This window comes from Hoplias malabaricus, chromosome 12 (assembly GCF_029633855.1).
Source record: "Hoplias malabaricus isolate fHopMal1 chromosome 12, fHopMal1.hap1, whole genome shotgun sequence".
NCBI classification, from domain to species: Eukaryota; Metazoa; Chordata; class Actinopteri; order Characiformes; family Erythrinidae; genus Hoplias; species Hoplias malabaricus.
In genome coordinates, this window is record NC_089811.1 from 18,230,227 (window position 1) to 18,251,835 (window position 21,609).

General features: G+C 40.4%; 2 protein-coding genes across 3 annotated transcripts in view; both read left to right on the plus strand.

Annotated features, from left to right (window-relative positions):
• The window catches only part of sytl5 (synaptotagmin-like 5), a 106,394-nt gene extending 93,410 nt beyond the window's left edge, over positions 1-12,984 (plus strand). For both annotated transcript variants that reach the window (XM_066686579.1, XM_066686580.1), the window contains 4 exons: positions 75-183; positions 10,142-10,271; positions 10,823-11,031; positions 12,568-12,984. In XM_066686579.1, coding sequence (XP_066542676.1) covers positions 75-183; positions 10,142-10,271; positions 10,823-11,031; positions 12,568-12,710 — 591 coding nt within the window. In that variant the 3' untranslated portion in view covers positions 12,711-12,984. The remainder of the gene's footprint in view (positions 1-74; positions 184-10,141; positions 10,272-10,822; positions 11,032-12,567) is intronic.
• Positions 12,985-19,457: 6,473 nt separating this feature from the next.
• Positions 19,458-21,609, plus strand: part of LOC136710770 (gamma-glutamylaminecyclotransferase C-like) — a 28,092-nt gene continuing 25,940 nt past the window's right edge. The window contains exon 1 of the mRNA XM_066686581.1: positions 19,458-19,617. The gene's annotated coding sequence lies outside the window, so the exon portion shown is untranslated. The remainder of the gene's footprint in view (positions 19,618-21,609) is intronic.

Here is a 21,609-nt window from a genome sequence, read left to right on the forward strand (position 1 = left end):
ATGAACACACACATATGTTGCTGTATAGTACACTTATAATAATGCTGTGTTTTCTAAAGATGTGCTCTCTACAGACTGAGTGTTGTGTAGACTCAGTAATGCAGTACAGAGGAGAGTTGACTGTGGTTCTGAAGTACATTCCTGCAGAGAAGAGTCTCTCGTTGCCACTGGATCAAGTACAAGGTAGTACAAAATATACAGAAATATTTACTTTAATTTAGTCAGTGGTTTATTTTCATAAAATTGTAGATGAAAAGTGATTCCTGTTATGATTGTGTGATAAACACAGTTTACAGCTGGACATTTCATGAGATATGTCTGACACAGTTATCAGTTTGTGTGATATTTACTGTTAAAATTTGATGCTGCTTTAAAATGTTAAAAATTGCATATTTTTTATTTCTTTTTTTTTATTTTAAAACAATTTTATAGACATTTGGCATAAAACAAAAACAAAATCAATAAACCCAGGTGATCAAGAAAAGAAGTAACCTTTGGAGGAACCAAAACTCACAACCAAAGGACCCATCCTCCTCTGGTCAGATCACTTATAACATTATCAATTGCATCATAAAGTCACCTTAATATCACATACGTCCATTGTAGCAAATGCCAGCAATGGAGGGCAGACAACTGGTGTAGAATCAGCATTGTAGCAAGACGGAAGGCAGTAATTTCCTTGGAAAAGAAAAAGAAACATTACCTGAGAGGAAGGATAATTGCCAAACTTTACATAAAACTAGTATGTTTTCAGCCTAGATTTAAAGATTGAGACTGTTTTGTGTCCCCACCCTTAACTGCAAGGGAATACTCCTAAATTTTTGAAATTACTAGAAAGCTAGCATCCTGTTACCAAACTGAAAGTGACAGTTCAAAATAGAAAATTAAGTCCTGCAGGTATTCAAATACACTCCTCCTTGGATCACCACCTTAACGTGGTGGAGGGGTTTGCGTGCCTGCGTGAGCCTAGGAGATATGTTGTCGGGGGCAATAGCCCCTGGTAGGGTCTCCCAAGGCAAATTGGTCCTAGGTGATGGGCCAGACAAAGAGTGATCCATAAAGACAAGGATGAAAAAGACAAGATCACAGACACAGCCTCCCTTGCCCGGAGTAGGGTTACCGGGGCCTCACCCTGGAGCCAGGCCGGGGGGTGGGGCTCCTTGGCGAGCGCCTGGTGGCCGGATTACTCGGTAACTGAAACTGGCTTTTGGAACATGGAACGTAACCTCTCTGGTGGGAAAAGAGTCTGAGCTGGTGCGCGAGGTTGAGAGGTACTGGCTAGATATAGTTGGGCTCACCTCGACACACAGTATGGGCTCTGGAACCAATCTCCTTGAGAGGGGCTGGATGCTCTTTCACTCTGGAGTTGCCCCTGGTGAGAGGCGTAAGGCAGGAGTGGGCTTACTCATAGAGCCCCGGCTTAGCGCCTGTACATTGGGGTTTACCCCAGTGGACGAGAGGGTAATTTCCCTACGCCTTCGGGTTGGGGAAAGGGCTCTGACTGTTGTTTGTGCTTATGCACCGAACAGCAGTTCAGAGTACCATGCCTTCTTGGAGACCCTAGAGGGGGTGCTGGAGAACACTCATTCTGGGGACTCCATTGTTCTGCTGGGGGACTTCAACGATCACGTGGGTAATGACAGTGAGACCTGGAGGGGCGTGATTGGGAGGAACGGCCCCGCTGATCTGAACCTGAGTGGTGTTCAGTTATTGGATTTCTGTGCCCGTCACAGTTTGTCCATTACGAGCACCATGTTCAAGCATAAGGGTGTCCACGAGTACACCTGGCATCAGGATACCCTAGGCCGCATTTCGATGATCGACTTTATAGTCGTATCATCTGATCTGCGGTCATATATTCTGGACACTCGGGTGAAGAGAGGCGCTGAGCTGTCAACGAATCACCACCTTATCGTGAGTTGGGTCAGATGGCGGGGGAGGATGCCAGACAGACCTGGCAGGCCCAAACGTGTGCTGAGAGTTTGCTGGGAACGTTTGGCAGAGGAACCTGTCAGAAAGATCTTCAACTCCCACATCCGGCAGAGCTTCGACTGCATCCCGGGGGAGGTGGACGCTGGAGTCCGAGTGGGCCATGTTCCGGACCTCCATTGTTGAGGCGACTGAACGGAGTTGTGGCTGCAAGGTTGTTGGGGCCTGTCGGGGTGGCAATCCCCGCACTTGGTGGTGGACACCCCGGGTGAGAGAGGCTGTCAAGCTGGGAGTCCTATCAAGCCTGGTTGGCTCAGGGGACTCCGGAGGCAGACGACAGGTACCGAGGAGCCAAGCGGCTCACGGCTTCGGCTGTCGCTGAGGCAAAAACTCAGGTGTGGGAGGAGTTCGGTGAGAACATGGAAAACGACTTTCGGTCGGCTCCAAGAAGTTTCTGGCAAACCATCAGGCGACTCACGAGGGGAAAGCAGTTTTCCACCAACACTGTATATGGTGGGGGTGGGGAACTGTTGAACTCGACTGGGGACGTCATCAGGCGGTGGAGGGAATACTTCGAGGATCTTCTCAATCCCACCAGCACGTCTTTCGCAGAGGAAGCAGAGCTTGGGGACCCCGGGGGGGGCTCGTCTATCACTGGCGCTGAGGTGGCCGAGGTGGTAGGGAAACTCCTTGGCGGTAGGGCCCCGGGGGTGGATGAGTTTCGCCCCGGGTTCCTCAAGGCTCTGGATGTTGTGCGGCTGTCCTGGCTGACACGTCTTTGCAACATTGCGTGGACATCGGTGGCAGTGCCTCTGGACTGGCAGACTGGGGTGGTGGTTCCCCTTTTTAAAAAGGGGGATTGGAGGGTGTGTTCCAACTATAGGGGGATCACACTCCTCAGCCTCCCCAGTAAGGTCTATGCGGGGGTACTGGAGAAGAGAGTCCGACTGATAGTTGAACCTCGGATCCAGGAGGAACAATGCGGATTCCGCCTCGGTCGTGGAACACAGGACCAGCTCTTTACCCTTGCTAGGATCCTGGAGGGTGCATGGGAGTTTGCTCAACCAGTCTACATGTGTTTTGTGGATCTGGAGAAGGCATTTGACCGTGTCCCTCGGGGTATTCTGTGGGGGGTGCTCAGGGAGTATGGGGTACTGGGCTCTTTACTACGACCTATCCAGTCCCTGTACAAACAGAGCAGGAGTATGGCTGGCAGTATGGCTGGAAGTAAGTTGGACTTACGTCAGGGCTGCCCGTTGTCACCGGTTCTGTTCATAATTTTTATGTACAGAATTTCTCGGCGTAGCCAAGTGGCGGAGGGTGTCCGGTTTGGTGGTCTCAGGATTCCATGTCTGCTTTTTGCAGATGATGTGGTCTTGTTGGCTTCATCAAGCCTGGACCAGTTTGCAGCTGAGTGTGAAGCGGTAAGGATGAGGATCAGCACCTCCAAGTCCAAGTCCATGGTACTCAGTCGGAAAAGGGTGGAATGCTCTCTCCAAGTTGGAAGTGAGATCCTGCCTCAAGTGGAGGAGTTTAAATACCTCGGGGTCTTGTTCACGAGTGAGGGAAAGATGGAGCGTGAGATTGACAGGCGGATCAGTGCAGCGTCAGCAGTAATGCGGGCTCTGTACCGGTATGTTGTGGTGAAGAGAGAGCTGAGCAGAAAAGCAAAGCTCTCGATTTACCGTTCAATCTATGTCCCAACCCTCACCTATGGTCACGAGCTTTGGGTAGTGACCGAAAGAACGAGATCGCGGGTACAAGCGGCTGAAACGAGTTTTCTCCGCAGGGTGTCTGGCCGCTGCTCCTCCACATCGAGAGGAGCCAGTTGAGGTGGTTCGGGCATCTGGACCGGATGCCTCCTGGACGCCTTCCTGGTGAGGTGTTCCGGGCATGTACAACGGGGAGGAGGCCCCGGGGCAGACCAAGAACACACTGGTGAGACTACATGTCTCGACTGGCCTGGGAACGCCTCGGTATACCCCCGGAGGAGCTGGAGGCGGTGGCTGGGCAGAGGGAGGTCTGGGTTTCTTTGCTCCGACTGCTTCCCCCGCGACCCGGACCTGGATAAGCGATGGATAATGGATGGATGGATGGTATTCAAGGCCAAGGTATATAAAGCATGCAGTGCTTTATAAGTCAGTAGAAGAGTTGTATAGTCAATATGAAATGGAACTGGAATCCAGTGGATAAAACTGGTCTGATATGATCAAATTTGCTGATTATAGTAAGGATCCTGAGCAAGTTGAAATTTACTTATGTTTAATTTAACCATGCAATAATAAATGCATGCACTAATAACGCAAACCACGACCCTGAAATGGACAAGCGGAAAAGATGATGATGATGATGACTAATAAGGCATGTTTTACCACAGCATTTTCTAAGATGAAGAAAAGCTGTCCTAGTAATATTACCTAGGTGTTTGTCAAATTACAGACTTGTATTGATTGTGATGCCATGATATTTAGCTGCCGTACCAGGCACTCCAGGGTAATCTGTCATGTTTTACATGAATTCTGACGGTTTATTTCTTGCAGCTTTTAAACCCAGAAAAAAGCTTCTCTTGTTTCAGAATATAGGAGAAGGATGTAACTTGACATCCAGAATTTTAAGTATTTTATGCAGTCCCTGATCATATTTGATCTAAATTTATCATATTTTTCAGCTTATATGTACAGTTGCGTATCATCAGCATAACAGTGGAAACTGAATCATTGGGCGCAAGGCGTGATTACACCCTGGAGGGGGCGCCAGTCCTTCACAGGGCAACACAGACACACACATTCACTCACACTTTTGAGTCGCCAATCCACCTACTAACGTGTGTTTTTGGACTGTCGTAGGAAACCGGAGCACCCGGAGGAAACCCACGCAGACACGGGGAGAACACACCAACTCCTCACAGACAGTCACCCGAAGCGGGAATTGAACCCACAACCTCCAGGTCCCTGGAGCTGTGTGAGTGTGACACTACCTGCTGCACCACCGTGCCGCCCGGACTCCATATTTCACATTTATATAACTGTAATGGATAGTACATTGTTTAACATTTATAAACTGATGTGTGCTTACAGGTTTTAGTATATGTGATTTTTATATAGATATAAAAAAGCTTTTTTCTAAGATATGGCAGTTTAGAAATAGTCTTATATTTTGACAGTTTGCTACGATTGATATTTTGTTTCTTAACTGGTTTTATAACTGCTAGTTTACTAGTTTAGTCTACATGACCCAGACTAAGTGAAGAGTTTACATTTATAAAGAGATTTGATCATGATTGTTAGTACTGCTTTAAGAAGGTGTGTTGAATTATGTTGAATGTTCATGTTGCAGAAATTAATAAAAATATAATTTTTTCCCAGATCTAGTTACAGAGATGGGTAAAATGCTTGTAATTGTTCTCCTATAACTATAATGTGTGCTATATGTCCCACACCAGATAAGTTAGTAATATATTTATAATAATTTCAATATCTGATTTCCAGTGTGGGCAGCACGGTGGCACAGCAGGTACTGTCACACTCACACAGCTCCAGGGACCTGGAGGCTGTGGATTCGATTCCCGCTCCAGGTGACTGTGAGGAGTTGGTGTGTTCTCCCAGTGGGTGGTTGGGTTTCCTCTGGGTGCTCAGGTTTCCTCCCACAGTCCAAAAACACACATTGGTAGGTGGATTGGCTACTCAAAGGTGTCCATAGGTGTGTGTGTGTTGCCCTGTGAAGGACTGGCGCCCCCTCCGGGGTGTATTCCTGCCTTGCGCACAATGATTCCAGGTAGGCTCTGGACCCACCACAACCCTGAACTGGATAAGCAGTTACAGATAATGAATGAATTTCCAGTATCCACCTCATTCACTGTAAAATATGAGATTATGTTAGGTAGGTATGTTATGTTAGGTAGGTGAATTAACAGGGTTTAAGATTTTAGATTATATAAGGTTGATGAGGTATTTTTTAAATGTTTTCTTAATCTGTCCAGGTCTTCTGGGTCTGACACAGAGTAAACAAATGTTGATAAATCTAGAATATTTTCTATAAAATGTAATGTGTAGTACATGGTGTTACTGAGCATTGTATGCAGTAACGAGGTGATGTACATAGGGATGGGCTGTATCCACAGGTTTTCAGACCTTCTCAAAATATTATTGTGGTATACGTTATTACAGTGGGGAGTGGGAGGTTGTGGGGCGTGCACCATTGCTCTTCGCTAAGCCTTATATCTGTGAGCACAAAGTTGAATGCATTTAGCTTAGCACAGCCCAACACCTGTTGACAATAAAAACCTATTTCTGAGAGAGCAAATTTCAGGGACTGGTGCTGGAGAAATAGAAAATTAGAAAATAAGCAAAATAAGACTCTACACTCTTTAGAAGTATAGCTGGCCAGTGTTATGGCAATTGTCTAAGTGTCACCAGGAAGGAAGATCGATGCTCAAATAATTCTTAGGCCCAAGGAGAAATCAGAGGAATAAAGAAACAGAGTCAAGAATTCTCTCCAATCTCTAGTCTAATCTAGGACCCCAGTCACATATACCCTACTGTCATGTGCCCCTTCGGCACATACACTAAGCATCATGTGTACCGTTCAGTCGTTATTACATCATGTCTCATTGCACAAACCCAGACATTCCCTTAATTGGCATCTTATGCTATGCATGTATCTGTTATCTTCTACAGGGTGGGCCATTTTTATGGATACACCTTAATAAAATGGGAATGGTTGGTGACATTAACTTCCTGTTTGTGGCATATTAGTATATGGGAGGGGGGTAACTTTTCAAGATGGGTGGTGACCATGGTGGCCATTTTGAAGTTGGCCATTTTGGACTTTTTGTTTTTTCAATGGCAAGAGGGTCATGTGACACATCAAACTTATTAAGAATTTCACAAGAAAAACAATGGTTTAACGGAACTTTATACTTTCATGAGTTATTTACAAGTTTCTGACCACTTATAAAATGTGTTCGAAGTGCTGCCCATTGTGTTGGATTGTCAATGCAACCCTCGTCTCCCATTCTTCACACACTGATAGCAACACCGCAGGAGAAATGCTAGCACAGGCTTCCAGTATTCGTAGTTTCAGGGGCTGCACATCTCATATCTTCACAGCATAGACAATTGCATTCAAATGAACCCAAAGATAAAAGTCTAAGGGGGTCAGATCAGGAGACCTTGGGGGCCATTCAACTGGCCCAATCCACTTTCCAGGAAACTGTTCATCTAGGAATGCTCGAACCTGACACCCATAATGTGGTGGTGCACCATCTTGCTGGAAAAACTCAGGGAACATGCCAGCTTCAGTGCATAAAGATGAAAACACATCATCATGTAGCAATTTCGCATATCCAGTGGCCTTGAGGTTTCCATTGATGAAGAATGGCCCCACTACCCCATATACCACACCATACCATCAAGATGTGCAGCACCTGAAACTATGGATACTGGAAGCCTGTGCTAGCATTTCTCCTGCGGTGTTGCTATCAGTGTGTGAAGAGTTGGAGAAGAGGGTTGCATTGACAATCAAACACAATGGGCAGTACTTTGAACACATTTTATAAGTGGTCAGAAACTTGTAAATAACTCATGAAAGAATAAAGTTATATTAAAACCAAGCACACAATTGTTTTTCTTGTGAAATTCCCAATAAGTTTGATGTGTCACATGACCCTCTTCCCATTGAAAAAACAAAATTTGGATCCAAAATGGCCACCATGGTCACTACCCATCTTGAAGTTTCCCCCCTCCCATATACTAATGTGCCACAAACAGGAAGTTAATATCATCAACCATTCCCATTTTATTACGATGTATCCATATAAATGGCCCACCTTGTATTTTACTTGTCAGCAAAATGATTGCAGATTATTAGGTCAAGTTCAGGATGTACTCAGGATGTTCAACTTGTTTATGAGACATCTCTAATCTATCTAGAGACGTTACTTCTCTAATTTAAACTCAGAAGTGCAATGTTGAGCACTTCCACCCTCCAACACTTTCTCCTGGGTCATGCCCTGATGTAATAAGTCCTTTAAGGTCACAAGCACAATATGTCCAATGTAGGTTTAGCACACCACAGCAGATTTCCCGAAATGAGGCTCAAAACATACATAATTGGAGGATATAACAGTGTGCACAATGTCTACTTAAGGGTCTTCTGAGTACTATGTCGGTTTACAACTTCCTTCCTCTGTCTTTTAACCCAAACTCAGTACTAAACTCACAAATGCTGTGGGCTACTGGGCTTGTGTTTTTCCCCACCCATTTTCAGACTCACATCTCCAGTCACTGAGCTTCCACAGCACCCCTCCATGTGGTTTTCTTAAATGCACGTAATTACATTTTTGGCTGTGTTTTTAAAGACACAGTACTGAAATCGGACACACCATGCATGTCATAAATAACGCCCTCATTTTAAGATACTGTCGAAATTACTGTTACACAGCCCAACCCTAAATGTACATACATTTGGTTAAGGTGCCATTTTAATGAAATGATGTGATCTGAGATTACTGTGGTTTGAGGAACATTATTGATTTTATCAGTGCATCAGCACATTCTCAAACACATAACTTCTCACTGCTAAGTTTAAAATAAAACACCTGAATTCATGCAAAAATCTGAATACTTAACAGCAAACTAAGCATTAGAGAATTAGTCATGTTAATTAAAAGAATTTCAAAAGATCTACATTTTTATGATTAAAGCTGTGATTAATGCCTAAAGCATTTCAGTAAATTATACATACACAACATAAACATCCCCCATTGACTGAAAATCTCATGCAATGTACATAATTATAACTTAAATTGGTGCCTTCATTTAATGTGAAAACTTTATCAAGTCTAATGTGCAATAACATGTCCTTTTTCTGATCGAAAATAATTTTTTAAAAGTGAGTTTTAGAATTAATTTATCTTATATTAAGCAGGCCAGATTACTGCTATTAGAAACTGAATGTGACCGTTTAAAACAGGGTATTTATTTAAAATGAATTAAGGTCCAGTTAAAGAAATTTAATTCAATCCAAGGTCCAGAAATTTACAATGCCTAAATTGCATTATGAAGCCTAGTATAAACATTGGATGTAGTTAAAAACAACTGATTATCAAATCAAATTACAATTACAGTTACAGTTTTATATGTATCTCAACAATATTTCTAAGTTATGTTATTGGACATTTAGACAAATTATAAATTATTATTTATAAACAAACTATAAATAAAATGTTATTTTCTCTGTGAGTTTCCTGTATAGCTAAATGTGTGCTGTAATGGCTAGAAGTGGTACACATGTTAAAATAAAAATCAAATCAAAATGAAATATTTCATAGTTTATCACTTGTAGGGCCAGGTCCGTATTGGACAATGTCTGGTTCTGTTTGTTTTTTTTTTCTCTGTTAAATGCGAGGAACAAATTCAATAAGGTTGTATGTAAAATGCCAATCTTAATCCCAAACAATTCAAATTGTAATTTAAAGTAAAGCTAATGAATACAGTAGTAAACTTTTAGAGCATATATTGCAGGTATCAAATTGTATTTTTGAAATATACACACATTTACAATCACACTGATGTGTGAAAACAAAGAAAATAATCTATCACTCAAATAAAGGTTCAGTAGAGTTCAGAAATCACACATTCTTGTTTTTATTTCATTTTTTCTAAACATTTACCTGTAAACATAGTGGATTTAAAGAATTGAACACACTGATTCCAAACCTTTGAACAGTAGTTTAAAAGTTTAAAATGGTGAGTAGGAATTAGCCAGTTTAGGAATGTGTTTGAACAACAAATACAATGGAAAACACATAAAAAGTGTACTTTCACACTCTGCATCTGAGTCAGGAATATAATCAAATTAGTGAGTGAGAATACAGCAAACCTTGTGTACTTCTGTCTCATAAATAAAGGTTGAAGTATTAACAAATTACATATCTTGTTTTTATTTTAAATAATACCAAATTTCCAGAAATAAGGATAATACTGTTTTGGTGCATTTACATTTGGATTTGTATGTATTTAATCCTTAAATTCATGACAAACTAAACAACTGAGTCTTTGAAAAATCTTTTCGCCTTTGTAGGTAGAATACAATTCTTTTGAAGAATTAGAAAAAACCTATTCTGTTGTTTAGTAAAATTTAGCTGCATTTGAAATGTTTAGTGATTCAGATATCATCAAATATAATGATAAAGATGTATCTTCACTCTTAGTAAAAAAAGGATTTCTGAAAGGGAAGAAGAGTATCACTCTGCCAAAAGGGGGGATGGTAGAGTTGCTGGTCAAAGAAGCCAAGAACTTGACTGCTGTAAAATCAGGGTCTTCTGATCCTTTTGTCAAAGGGTAAGGAGAGTCACTCTTTTCTGTTCAAAAAAAAAAACAAAAACAAAAACAAAAAAAAACCACAAACGCACAAATACATATAAACATGCTCCAAACACTAGCAGCAGTTGATGTGTCCATTGTTCTCCTGTTGTAGATGGTGCTGTGAAGTAAGACCTAATAATGTCTAATCATTTATTAGTATAATATAATAATACATAATGCTGTCAAAACTACTTTCAGCCTGCTTACTTGTTGATAAAGACTTTACCAGCTATTTTCCTAGCTAAAATAGTAGCTAGGAAAATAGTAAAATATACTCAAGTACACAATGCATAAAAATTGTTATAGTGTTATCTCTATATTTCATTATTTAAAATTCTTAATTCATTCTACATATATACAAGGAAAAAATATTTGCATGTCTGCATCAATGTTTTATTAACTTAAATGAAATTTGTTTGTTGTGGACAATCTCTCAAATATTTGGCATGAAAAGTCATATTTTTGTTGACAGTATATCAAATTCAAAAGAGAAGAACAGATTTGTAAGGCATCTTTTTTTAACATAGGTACCTACTGCCTGATGATAAAAAGAGCACAAAGCATAAAACTGCAGTGGTGAAGCGTTCTGTGAATCCACGCTGGAACCATACTTTTACATACTGTGGCCTTCAGCACAGTGATCTCGACAGTGTTTGTCTAGAACTCACTGTCTGGGACAAGGAGCCACTTGCCAGTAACGTCTTCCTCGGAGGAGTCCGTCTAGGAGCCGGTACCGGTCAGTCTGTCTGTCTTTCTCACTTTCTCCCTCTTCAATTTCCTTATCCGAACACCTAACTATATGAATAATTAAGAATGATGCCTTCTTTACTCAAGTTCTCCTATATTCATTACTCATGATACATTAACAAGCCCTTATCTTTAGAAATTTGGTATCTACCATTGTCTAATTGTAGATACTTTTCTAATTCAAAATTAATAATTCAAATTCATCTTCTTAATTTCTTCTTGATCCAGAAATCTTGGATTCCAATAGGGTGCCCAAATTATGTGGAATCACACACATTAAATTGAGTGGAAGCTGCCAATTTTCTGTTTGTTCCTGAAATGCAAGAATCTTTGAAAGCTCTGGTTGTTGGTATCTTGGTGGAGCCACCATAATGTTTCTTCATAATAAATTAGCAAATATTTTCTACAATTGTTTTCACTTTTTATTGCAGATAATATTTTTTTAACAACATGGTCTCAACATAACAAAATGCGAAAAAGGGAAAGGGTCTGAAGACTTTCTGAATGCATTGTACCACTGTGTCAGGAACTGTCACCTATTCACTGTATAGCAGTGGCGGATGCTGGTCTTTCAAGGAGGGGAAGCTCAATATTGGCCTACATCATAAAATGTGTTGGTTTATTTATACGTAAATTCTACCCTCCGTTCCTTTTCAAGAAAATGATCTGTGACCCTGTCGTACCAACAAGGCATCATTTCCAGGGACTTGACTAGTGTTCTCTCAATGGCCAGCAGAGCTAGGCTGCTTAAACGGCCTTGGCCCATGTGAAGTGTGTCCGACTATGAGTGCTTTGTGACGGTGGAGGGGTTCAGCAGCACAGGCTGGTCAGAAACTGCGATAGAAGTCAGATAGAGTGATAGAAGTCAGTCTCCAAACACAAGCAGCTACAAAAAAAACACACCAGAAATAGAAGCTCGATTTGTCGCTAGTCATTTTTAACAAAGAAAATGCCGCCAAGAGGTTTCAACTCAAAACAGAATGAAAATATAATGCTCCCAGGGATCTTTACACCAAAGGATCGCTGATTCCCTCATTTCGCTGTCAATCAAAAAGGGATTCAGCCTCAGACAGATCATCCAATCATCATGCAGAAGCTGAGCATCCAGGCCAGCCGAGGCCAGCCCACTGCCCCATAGACCCCCATAGATCTCCTTTTTTGTTGATTATTAATTTACTACATCATTTAAACACAGCAGTTGTGAGAAACTTTCATGATGAATGGACCAATAGAAATGCTCAAAAATGGAATACTTGTAATTAACTCTTTTTACATTGACTGCCAATGAACGTTAAGGCTTTTCCCTTTCCTATAAAATAACAATTTTGGAGATAAATGACCTCTATTGGATAGCAATATATGTGATCATATTTATATATTCATACTTACTGAATGATATATTCAGTTGATTTATTTCTTCTTTTTTTCACAAGCACAGAACGGGAGTTAGGTTTAGCACATTGATATGTATTATACATGCACATGCAGAAGTACCTTGATGTTTACTATAGGTTCTGACTCACAGGTTTGAGCTATGGGAAAGAAGTAGACTGGAATGATTCATACGGGGAGGAGCAGCAACTGTGGCAGCACATGATTGACAACCCAGAAGTTCCTCAGGAGGCAACACTGATGTTGAGGTCCAGCATGGCCAAGAGGAAATCATAAAGAGAGCAAAGGGATGGATAGCTGCTTATTTTGCAATACTTATCAAAACATACTGCCCTTTTTCAATTCAAGATAGAAGTGCCCTTTACACTTCACAGACAGAAGCATTAGTATTATACACAGAGAGACACACCCTTACATGCTTACAGATTTTGATATTATTTGTTAATAATTATTTGTTAACACTTACAAAAGCATATTGTACATGTGAACTCACTAGCTCAAACTGTGCATTTGAGCGAATAATATATATGACAGGCTTGCACAAATCATACCAGTCAGTGCATTCACTGGATATACTCAAAAAGCACTTTCATTACCACTCATATACCATGGATATAAAAAAAGCCTTCCTGTGTGAACATACTTAAAGTCTATTTTCATGTGTCATTGTAGCGATGAGACTGAAATCAATTACAACTCACTGAACTCCACCCTCAGCCCTGCATGCCTGAGCGAGTGTTCATGAGCCTCGTCTTCAGTGGCAGCCAGTCAGAATGATCCCTACATTTTATGTTTTGCAATGTTAAGAATTTTGTGGACACTTCAGTAAAAAAAAAAAAAAAACAACAACAAAAAAAAAATACAACAGAAATCCTTTCACAAACAATTGCACATTATTTATCTGCATGCACACCATTCACACACTACTAAAATACAGCACATATTGCTAGCTCTAGAGTTCTTGGAAATCTTGGTTTCACTCTGAGGTTAATACGTATATCATGAACAAACCTGTATGTTTCTTGCTTTGCATTCTTTTCCCCATAGTAAATCCTTTGAACACTACATAGTGTGACTTTTAATAGATAGCAGGTTGTAAGGTCTTATGTGCAATACAATACAATATGCATGTTACATGTTAAGCCACAATATTTTTTGGTTTCCTGACCATAAACCAGTTAATACTCAGCAGATTCAAGGGTTATTCTATGAACAAGATACTGCTCAAACTGAACTCAAACCCATCATCTTTAGACTGGAAAGAATAGGTGTGTGGCACATTGGCTTAACAGTTTGTGTCAGCTCCAGAGTCTTGGGGTCCAGTGTTCAAACTCTGTCTCAGCTCACAGTCTGTCAGGAATTTGGTATGGATTGTATCTGCATGGGTTTCCTCGGGATGCTCCATTTCCCCCCCACAATCCTGAAATACATGTTGTTAGGTCAAAACTGCCTACAAGTGTGTGAGTAAATGGGTTATTGTGTGAGGCCCTGCAAAGTACTTGTGCCCTGTCCAGTGTTTTTCCTACCTTGCGCACTTCTCTCTGTACCAAGATAAGCAGATTACCTTCCTTAACATCAACCAGGTGGATGATGCACATTGGTGGTGGTTGAGGCAACTCCCTAAGTTTGTATATTGGGGGAAATTGAAAACGATTGGATTTTTGTTTTTTAATCCATTAAAAATATATGATTTCATAACTCACTCGAACCTTTGTTTAACTGACAATAGTACAAAGAAAAGGTCTGCAGTTTTCATTGATTAACTAATTTGAATATGTAAACATACACAATTGTTAAGTTGATACCAGTAACACAAGATGAGAGAACATCAAATTTGGGACAGATGCGCAAGGCGGGATCACACCCTGGAGGGGGCACAAGTCAGTCCTTTAATTACACCTTTAAAACGTTTTGGAACTGAGGATACACATTGTTGAAGTTTTACAGATAAATCTTTTGCAATTTTCTGTTTATTGTACCAGAGTTAGTTCTAACCCTGCAATGTGACAGGCTGAGAGACGTTCCAGGAGTGCACGATAATGGCACTCTGACTGAAGCCCTTCAGGTACCAAAATACATGTAACATAGCAACAATGCCAGCATTTACAAGACAGAGCTATGCCTGGACTTTTTCACCCAACAGGGAACAGGTTTATTTTCCATTTGCGCGCCTTATATTGAGGAGAGTAAAAACAAAAGAAAATCAGAAAAATCTGTGAATTTCTACGTATATGTGGTTTCAGTGATTGTGTGTATCTCGAATCGCGTCACGTCTTTTTTTCTCCACTGCAGTCAAGGACCTGCAATCTGTTGTAGCATGTGCAGAATGAGGCCTGGCATTATTTTGCTGAAATAACCGAGATGTTGTGTGTCTGGGATGTCGCCTTGACAGCAGCATAATTTACCATCACACTCAATTTACCAGACCAGGATGTCTGGCAAATAGAAACAACAACACACATAAAATTAATGGGTTACATTTTAAGATGTGTCGTAATTCTGAATAATATATTAATTAAAGGCAATGTTGACAATTCTGTGGATCTGCTATTCTCTTTGGTTTGTTCAGAAGCTTTGCTTTTCATGTGGAACAGTACGTTTGAGGAAAAAATATAATTCTAACTTGTCTTTAAGTTTTTATTCATAGTTTGAACTGAATTGTTTAGAATTGTAGCACTTTCTGTCTGTATTTACTTTCATGCAGTTAGTGGTCTCCTGAATTTATTTTCAGTTCCATGTTAAGTAATCTGAAAAACAAAAATAAATCTATTACCCATCTATAAATCAGGAATAAAGAAATATACTCTTTTCATGATTTTCAGTGTTTTCACTGCTATCTAAGCACTGCCAAATGCAGTTTCTTTGCTGTGAGCAGAGAGAGAAATCCTGGACTGAGACCCTTCTGTTTTTTACTCATTGGGTAAAAGACACTGGGGATTTGTAAACATTTTTGAAAGGTTTTCTGTGCACAGAAAAAAATGTAGAGTTAGCAGATGGTAAAGAAAAATCTTCAGAAGTGAATAAAACTTTTTTTTGTTTGTTTGTTTGTTTGTTTTTTCTAATCATGAGCATCACTTTTAAGTCTTCTTTCAATTCCTAATGACATATAAATAATTACATCCTGGTACCTACATACAGTAAGACAAAATGGATATAAAATATAATTATTTAGGGTAAGTTCACCTTATATATTATATAAATATCACTATTAACATCTACAAAAAATAAGTATTTTTATATGAGAACAAAGTTTTATTAACAAAATCTACAAAAAAGTTGAAGAAGCAGAGGAGAGAATTCTTTCAGAAAATGTTCGGGACTCAAGACACAGTCGCAATCTTCATATCTAGGCTAAAAACTCATTTGTTTAGTTTATCTTTTGGTAGCTAATGCTCCCCCATAGATAAAGGCGGCATATCCGGGGGGGTCCATGGACACAGGGAATTATAGTAAACTGAGACGCTGGTGCTGTCGTCCCGCCGCTTCTCGCGATCACTCAGGTTTGTTGACGGAGCGGAGGGATGCCAGTGTTTCAGGATGCTCCCGTGTCTGTGTGTCCTTCTGGTTCTCTCCTTTTAGTTAAAGCTGTCATAGTCATTAGCCGAAGTCATTAGCCACACTCTGGAAATTTTCATATTTTCTACTTTACAAACACCAAACAGTTCAAAATGAATTCCATCCCTTTACATATTTCCGAGTAAACGACTGCCCACCTGTCTATCTGGACACTGATGGATGACTGTCGAGATCCTCCTCCACGCTTCAGATCAGCTGCCCACGCTCCAGCAACCACCAAGTGCCTTGAAGCTGCCCCTACACTGAAGTTCTCACGGACTTCTAACTATTATTACCAGTAGATTGACCAGAGGAGGATGGGTGACCCCTTGTGAGCCTTGGTTCCTCCCAAGATTTCTTTCTCAGCTGGGGGAGTTTTTCCTTGCCACTGTCGCCCCTGGCTTGCTCACTTGAGGGTTTTACATTTTGTTTTTTACATTTCATGTCAAATCTTTGTCTTACTGGAATTCTGTGAAGCTGCTTTGTGACAACATCAGTTGTGAAAAGCGCTATATAAATAAATTTGATTTGATTTGAATTAAGATTACCAAGGTAAACCTGGACCATGACTACGCACCAATGCTAATGAGGAAGCGGAGGGAATATGGCAAGGCAAAATGTGCGCTTAAAGAAAATGGTATAAGGTTCCAGACCCCATTCCCAGCTAGATTCAAGGTGTTTTACAAAGAAGGCACTGTGATCTACAATTCAGCCGTGGAGGCTACTGCAGATATGGATGGCAGAGGGGGGATTATCATGACGGTGTTGAAAAGTCCAAGTTCACCTATAATCACCTATAATGTCTATGGTCTGGGAAATCCAATTAAGAGGAGAAAAATTTTGAAATATTGAAGAGGGAGTTAGTAGATAGCTTTCCTCCAGGAGACTCACCTAACAGATCTTGGATTATGAAAAGCTCAGAAGATGGATATTTGTTCAGTACCCATCTTCTGGTAGACAAAGTTCCAAAAGAGGAGTAGCCATCCTAATCTCCCATAAACTAAAGTTTGAGTGCTTATATGAAAACAAAGATAAGGTTGGGAGATTTGTTCTAGTCAGGGGATACTTACAGGGAGTACTGGTTACTCTTCTGAATGTTTATGCTCCCCCGGATTCGGAATGGAAGTTCTATAAACACTTTTTTGATCTATAATCAAGGAGATTCAAGGAATACTAATTTATGGTGGCAATTTTAATATTAGACTCCATGCAACGCTAGATACATCAAAACCCTTTCATTTAGGAGGGAAGAAAATTACAAAAAAATCTAAAGTTAATGTTGAAGGAGCTAGGACTTTTAGATATTTGGATTGAACTGAACCCAACAAAGATGGGACCATATACTTTTCTCTCATCCACATTCTGTATACTCAAGACTGGACTGTTTTTTTATGTTTCAAAGTGATCTACCCAGTGTGATAAACTGTCACATTGGGTCCCTGGATTTGTCAGACCATGCTCCAATGGAGAAATACCATCTGGAGGCTAAACACAAGCATTCTGAAACAAATGAAACAGCAGCTACAAGACGATATAAAAGAATATCTTGCTATAAATGATAATAGAGAAATATCCCCACCAATCCTTTGGGATGCATGTAAAGTAGTGCTCAGGGGGAAACTTACAAGATACTGATCGAATTTAAAAAAAAAAAAAAAAAAGGAAAAAAGAAAAATTGGAAAGATTACAAATAGAATTAAAAATGCTAGAAAATAATCACAATATCATGCCCTGGTCCTGTCATGTCTGTTTTACCCGCCATGTGCTCTTGCACATGGTTCTGTTTATTTTGGTTCATGTCTCCGCCCTAGTCCCGCCTTTGTTCCTCCTCCTCTTCAGTGTCCCCATCTGTGTCTCATTTGTTATCCTGCCCCCTCGTTATAGGTTTCAGGTGTCCTAGTGTGTATAAAAGTCCTTTTGTCTCTGTGTATGTTGGATGGATAGTACGCTTTCACATGTCTTTTTGTCTTGTTCTCTTTGGGGTGCGTCTATGTTTGCTTGTCTGTACCATCTGTTACTCGCTTTGTTTTTGCTCAAGTCTATTTGTCTCGTCTGTTCATCGATTCGTTTTGCCCACACGTCTGTCTGTCTGTTTAGTTATATTTTGTTGAAATAAGTCACTGCTTTAGAGTGTGCGTTCACCTCCGTCAGTCTGCCACGGTCCTGGCGATGTCCAACCAAAATAAGGACGCAGCTAACACAGACTGTTCCTTCGAGACAGCCTGTAAACAAGCAGAGGAATCACTGGCTGTAATGGTGGTTGATCAACCTGCTATTTTGCAGTCCTTCATGGAAGTACCCATTGAATTTGAAGGAGGTCCCAACTGTGAGGGTTTTCTATTCCCAACATAGTGTGGTACACACTGAACTGATATCTGATGGTTGTATAGACTACTTATTAAAAATTACAATTTTATAAACAGTAAACTTGAGTCATCATTAAAAACAATGGACAATTATGGGGACTTTGAATGTTATTCACTCAAAAACTATACAAAAAAAAATCACTTCATAATTTATAGGTACATAGTATGGAAAACATGTTATTTACTCCAAAAATTATACAGTATTGTAGAATCACTTCATATTTCACAGGTACACAGGCAAATACAGAACTGATATCTGTTGGACTACTTATTAGAAACGACCATATTATAAAGCAGTGATTCATGTAAAAAACAATGGACAATTATGGTGAGTTTGAATACTATTTACTCAAAAAATATACCGGGTAAAATCTATAGGTACATAGTATGGAAAACACTGAAATTATATCTGTTGGTTGTATGAAATACTTATTAGAAATGACAAATATATAAACCGCTTAAATGCGGTTAATTTCTTTAAAATGAAGGGCTTCTTTTCAGGTCTTCGCGCATTGAGTATTACCGCTCTGTCACTAGTATACGCGCACTAAAATATGACGTGCGGCTAGTTTAACAGTTTTTTTTAAACGGCGGCTGGCTTAACCGCAGTTGTGTGGGGTCCCGATTTGCGCGATCTGCCCGATTCACACATATAGCAGTAGAGAGACTTTCCAACGCAGAGGTGAGCTACATCTTGAAGAGTGAGTAACCTTAAACACAAACATGAGTTAGTCTCCTCTCTGTCCCCTACAGTTTTAAACAACTGGAGAACCGGCAAAGTGTGTGTGTTGTTTTTTTTACAGCTTAAGATATCTGTGCAGATATGTTAAGGTCGTCTTCTGCTTAAACAACGCATGAAGAATAACCAGGTGGGACACACTATTTTCTGAGAAAGAAAAAAAAAAAAATATATATATATATATATATATATATATATATATATATATATATATATATAAAAATTTTTATTTCTGCGCATGCGCAGTACAAATCGGGCAGCAGCCCATCTGGTAATGACATGTTCCAGCAGAGTCGGTCCCTCGTGCTTAATTATACCGTGCGACATCTAGTGGTGACAAAATATGGTGGTAACAGGTTTCGACGAGGCGCCATCATAGACCTCGTGACATTGTGGTAGCAAACACGGAAACTAGCAGTCCTTACTCTTAATAAGAGCGTGTGTATTTTCAGTCATCGTTAAGTTTTAAGAAGAACTTCAAGCGCATTGAAAACGGTGATTCTTATGGGAGAGAAACATTCAGGTAAATATTTTCCTTCTCGTGCCACTGAAATAACTTCACGTGTGCACGAAAAGCAGGTGGCACACACGTTTTTTCTCAGACTCATTGCACATTTTCTTTTAAATAGGCTATCGTATGTAATCTGAAAATCATGTACTTTTAACAGATGGAAGACCATATTTTTGGCTAATGACATACTTGTGTTTCGGTTCTATTTGCTACAGAAATATTATATTTGTTTTATGGGGCCCCCCTAAAACTCTACTGTAAAGTACTATATTTTAAGTAGTATACCCATTTCTTAAGGATATATTAACTGGACCCAGTGATCCCGCTGTTTTCAATGGGGATACCTGTAGTCAATCGTGTCGCTTCCTCTTCGCCTTCTCGTTCAATGAATACCGGGAAAGTAAGAGACAGCGCCAGCGCCCACATGACATCTCCGGCGTGCGGTTCAAACAACCGTGCTGTCTGTAGTAGTTGCGCTGGTGCAGTAGCAACATGATGATGCTGTTAGGCACAATGTGCGTTGTTCAGAGCCGTGGTTCTTGGTTACGTTTCTCTGCTGTTCACAAGCTCAGCAGGATGGCTCTGAAATCGGCAACATTTACACAATATTATATCTCACTCTGGTCTGACACCACGGTAAAAAAAAAAGAATAAACAATGACCCTGTCATGACAGTTTATCTGTTTCTCTGGTGCTGTATTCAGCCATAGTGACACAAACCACTGATAACATATTCCTGGTTCCCCTCTAAAAGTGAAGAAACATGGACAGGTTCACTGGAAAGAACCAAGGTTCCAAGAATCAGGAACCAGACCAGACGAGTTCTTTTGGTGGAAAAGTGCTAACAGTGTCTGTGTGTGTTTGTAGGAATGGGAGGGGCGATGGGCTGATGAGAGCATAAACGACTGTGTGATTTGAATGCACCGGTGAGATTTAAGCAGGAACTTGTCCCTGGATAATAACCCCATATGGACATATTTGGTGTAGTTTTTGTAGTGTTTTTAAAGGTAGTACTTGTGTTTTGGTGTCTCTGTGTAGATGGAGTGTGAGAGGGAATGGTAGTTGATAAGTGGGGCAATTTCTGGTCTATATGAATCTCCTCTTATGAATGGACCAGGCAGAGCAGTGCTGCTGGGGATTTTAAAATCTTTGTCCACTCACCATCAACACTGTTAGATACACCTAACTTGTTGGTCCAACTTGTAGATATAAAGGCAGAGACAGTAGATCTGTTGCATCATAATTTGTTTTGCTCATACTCTAGTCCTTCATCAGCGAACACAGGACACTGTCGGCTGGAGGACTATATTCAGTTCATCAGTGATGCTGAGGGGTTTAAAACTCCACCTAAATCATACATACTCTATGGGGATGCTTTCCATTGAAGAACAGAGTGAAACTGAGCAATGAAAGTATGCATAGCAAGAGGTGGACTCCTTTCTCTATTTGTAGAAGTAAATTTTTCGCTGATTTCCAAGTATGAGGCTTACATGGAATTGCAATGCATTTGGGTAGTGTGTATATAATTCATTACGGAGTCTGTAGAACTACAAAACAATCCTGTGGACAGTAGAGCTGAGAGAATGGACAGTGAATGTAGAAACAAGGAAGTGATGATAATGTTGAGTTTGACTGGTGTAACTACTTTGTAGTATGTTTTCTCTGGGCCTTATTATCACTTATCGTAGAGCAGAGAGAGAGAGTGTGTGTGTGTGCAGGAGTGGGAGAGGGAGGGATGGGGGGACCCTGTCAGACAGTGTGTGTGGGAGAGGGAGGGGTGATGGGCTGATGAGAGCATAACAGACGGTGTGCTTTAAATGCACAGGTTAGATTTAACCCACATGTATTTTAGCGCAAACTCGTCCCTGGATACTAACCCAATATGAACATATGTGGTATCAGTTGAATCTTAGGCTGAACCTGAACTTTAATAATTGTCAAAAATATGTTGAACTTTCATTACTGTGTGACTTCCAGACTCTGCATAAAAACAACTGTGCAGCC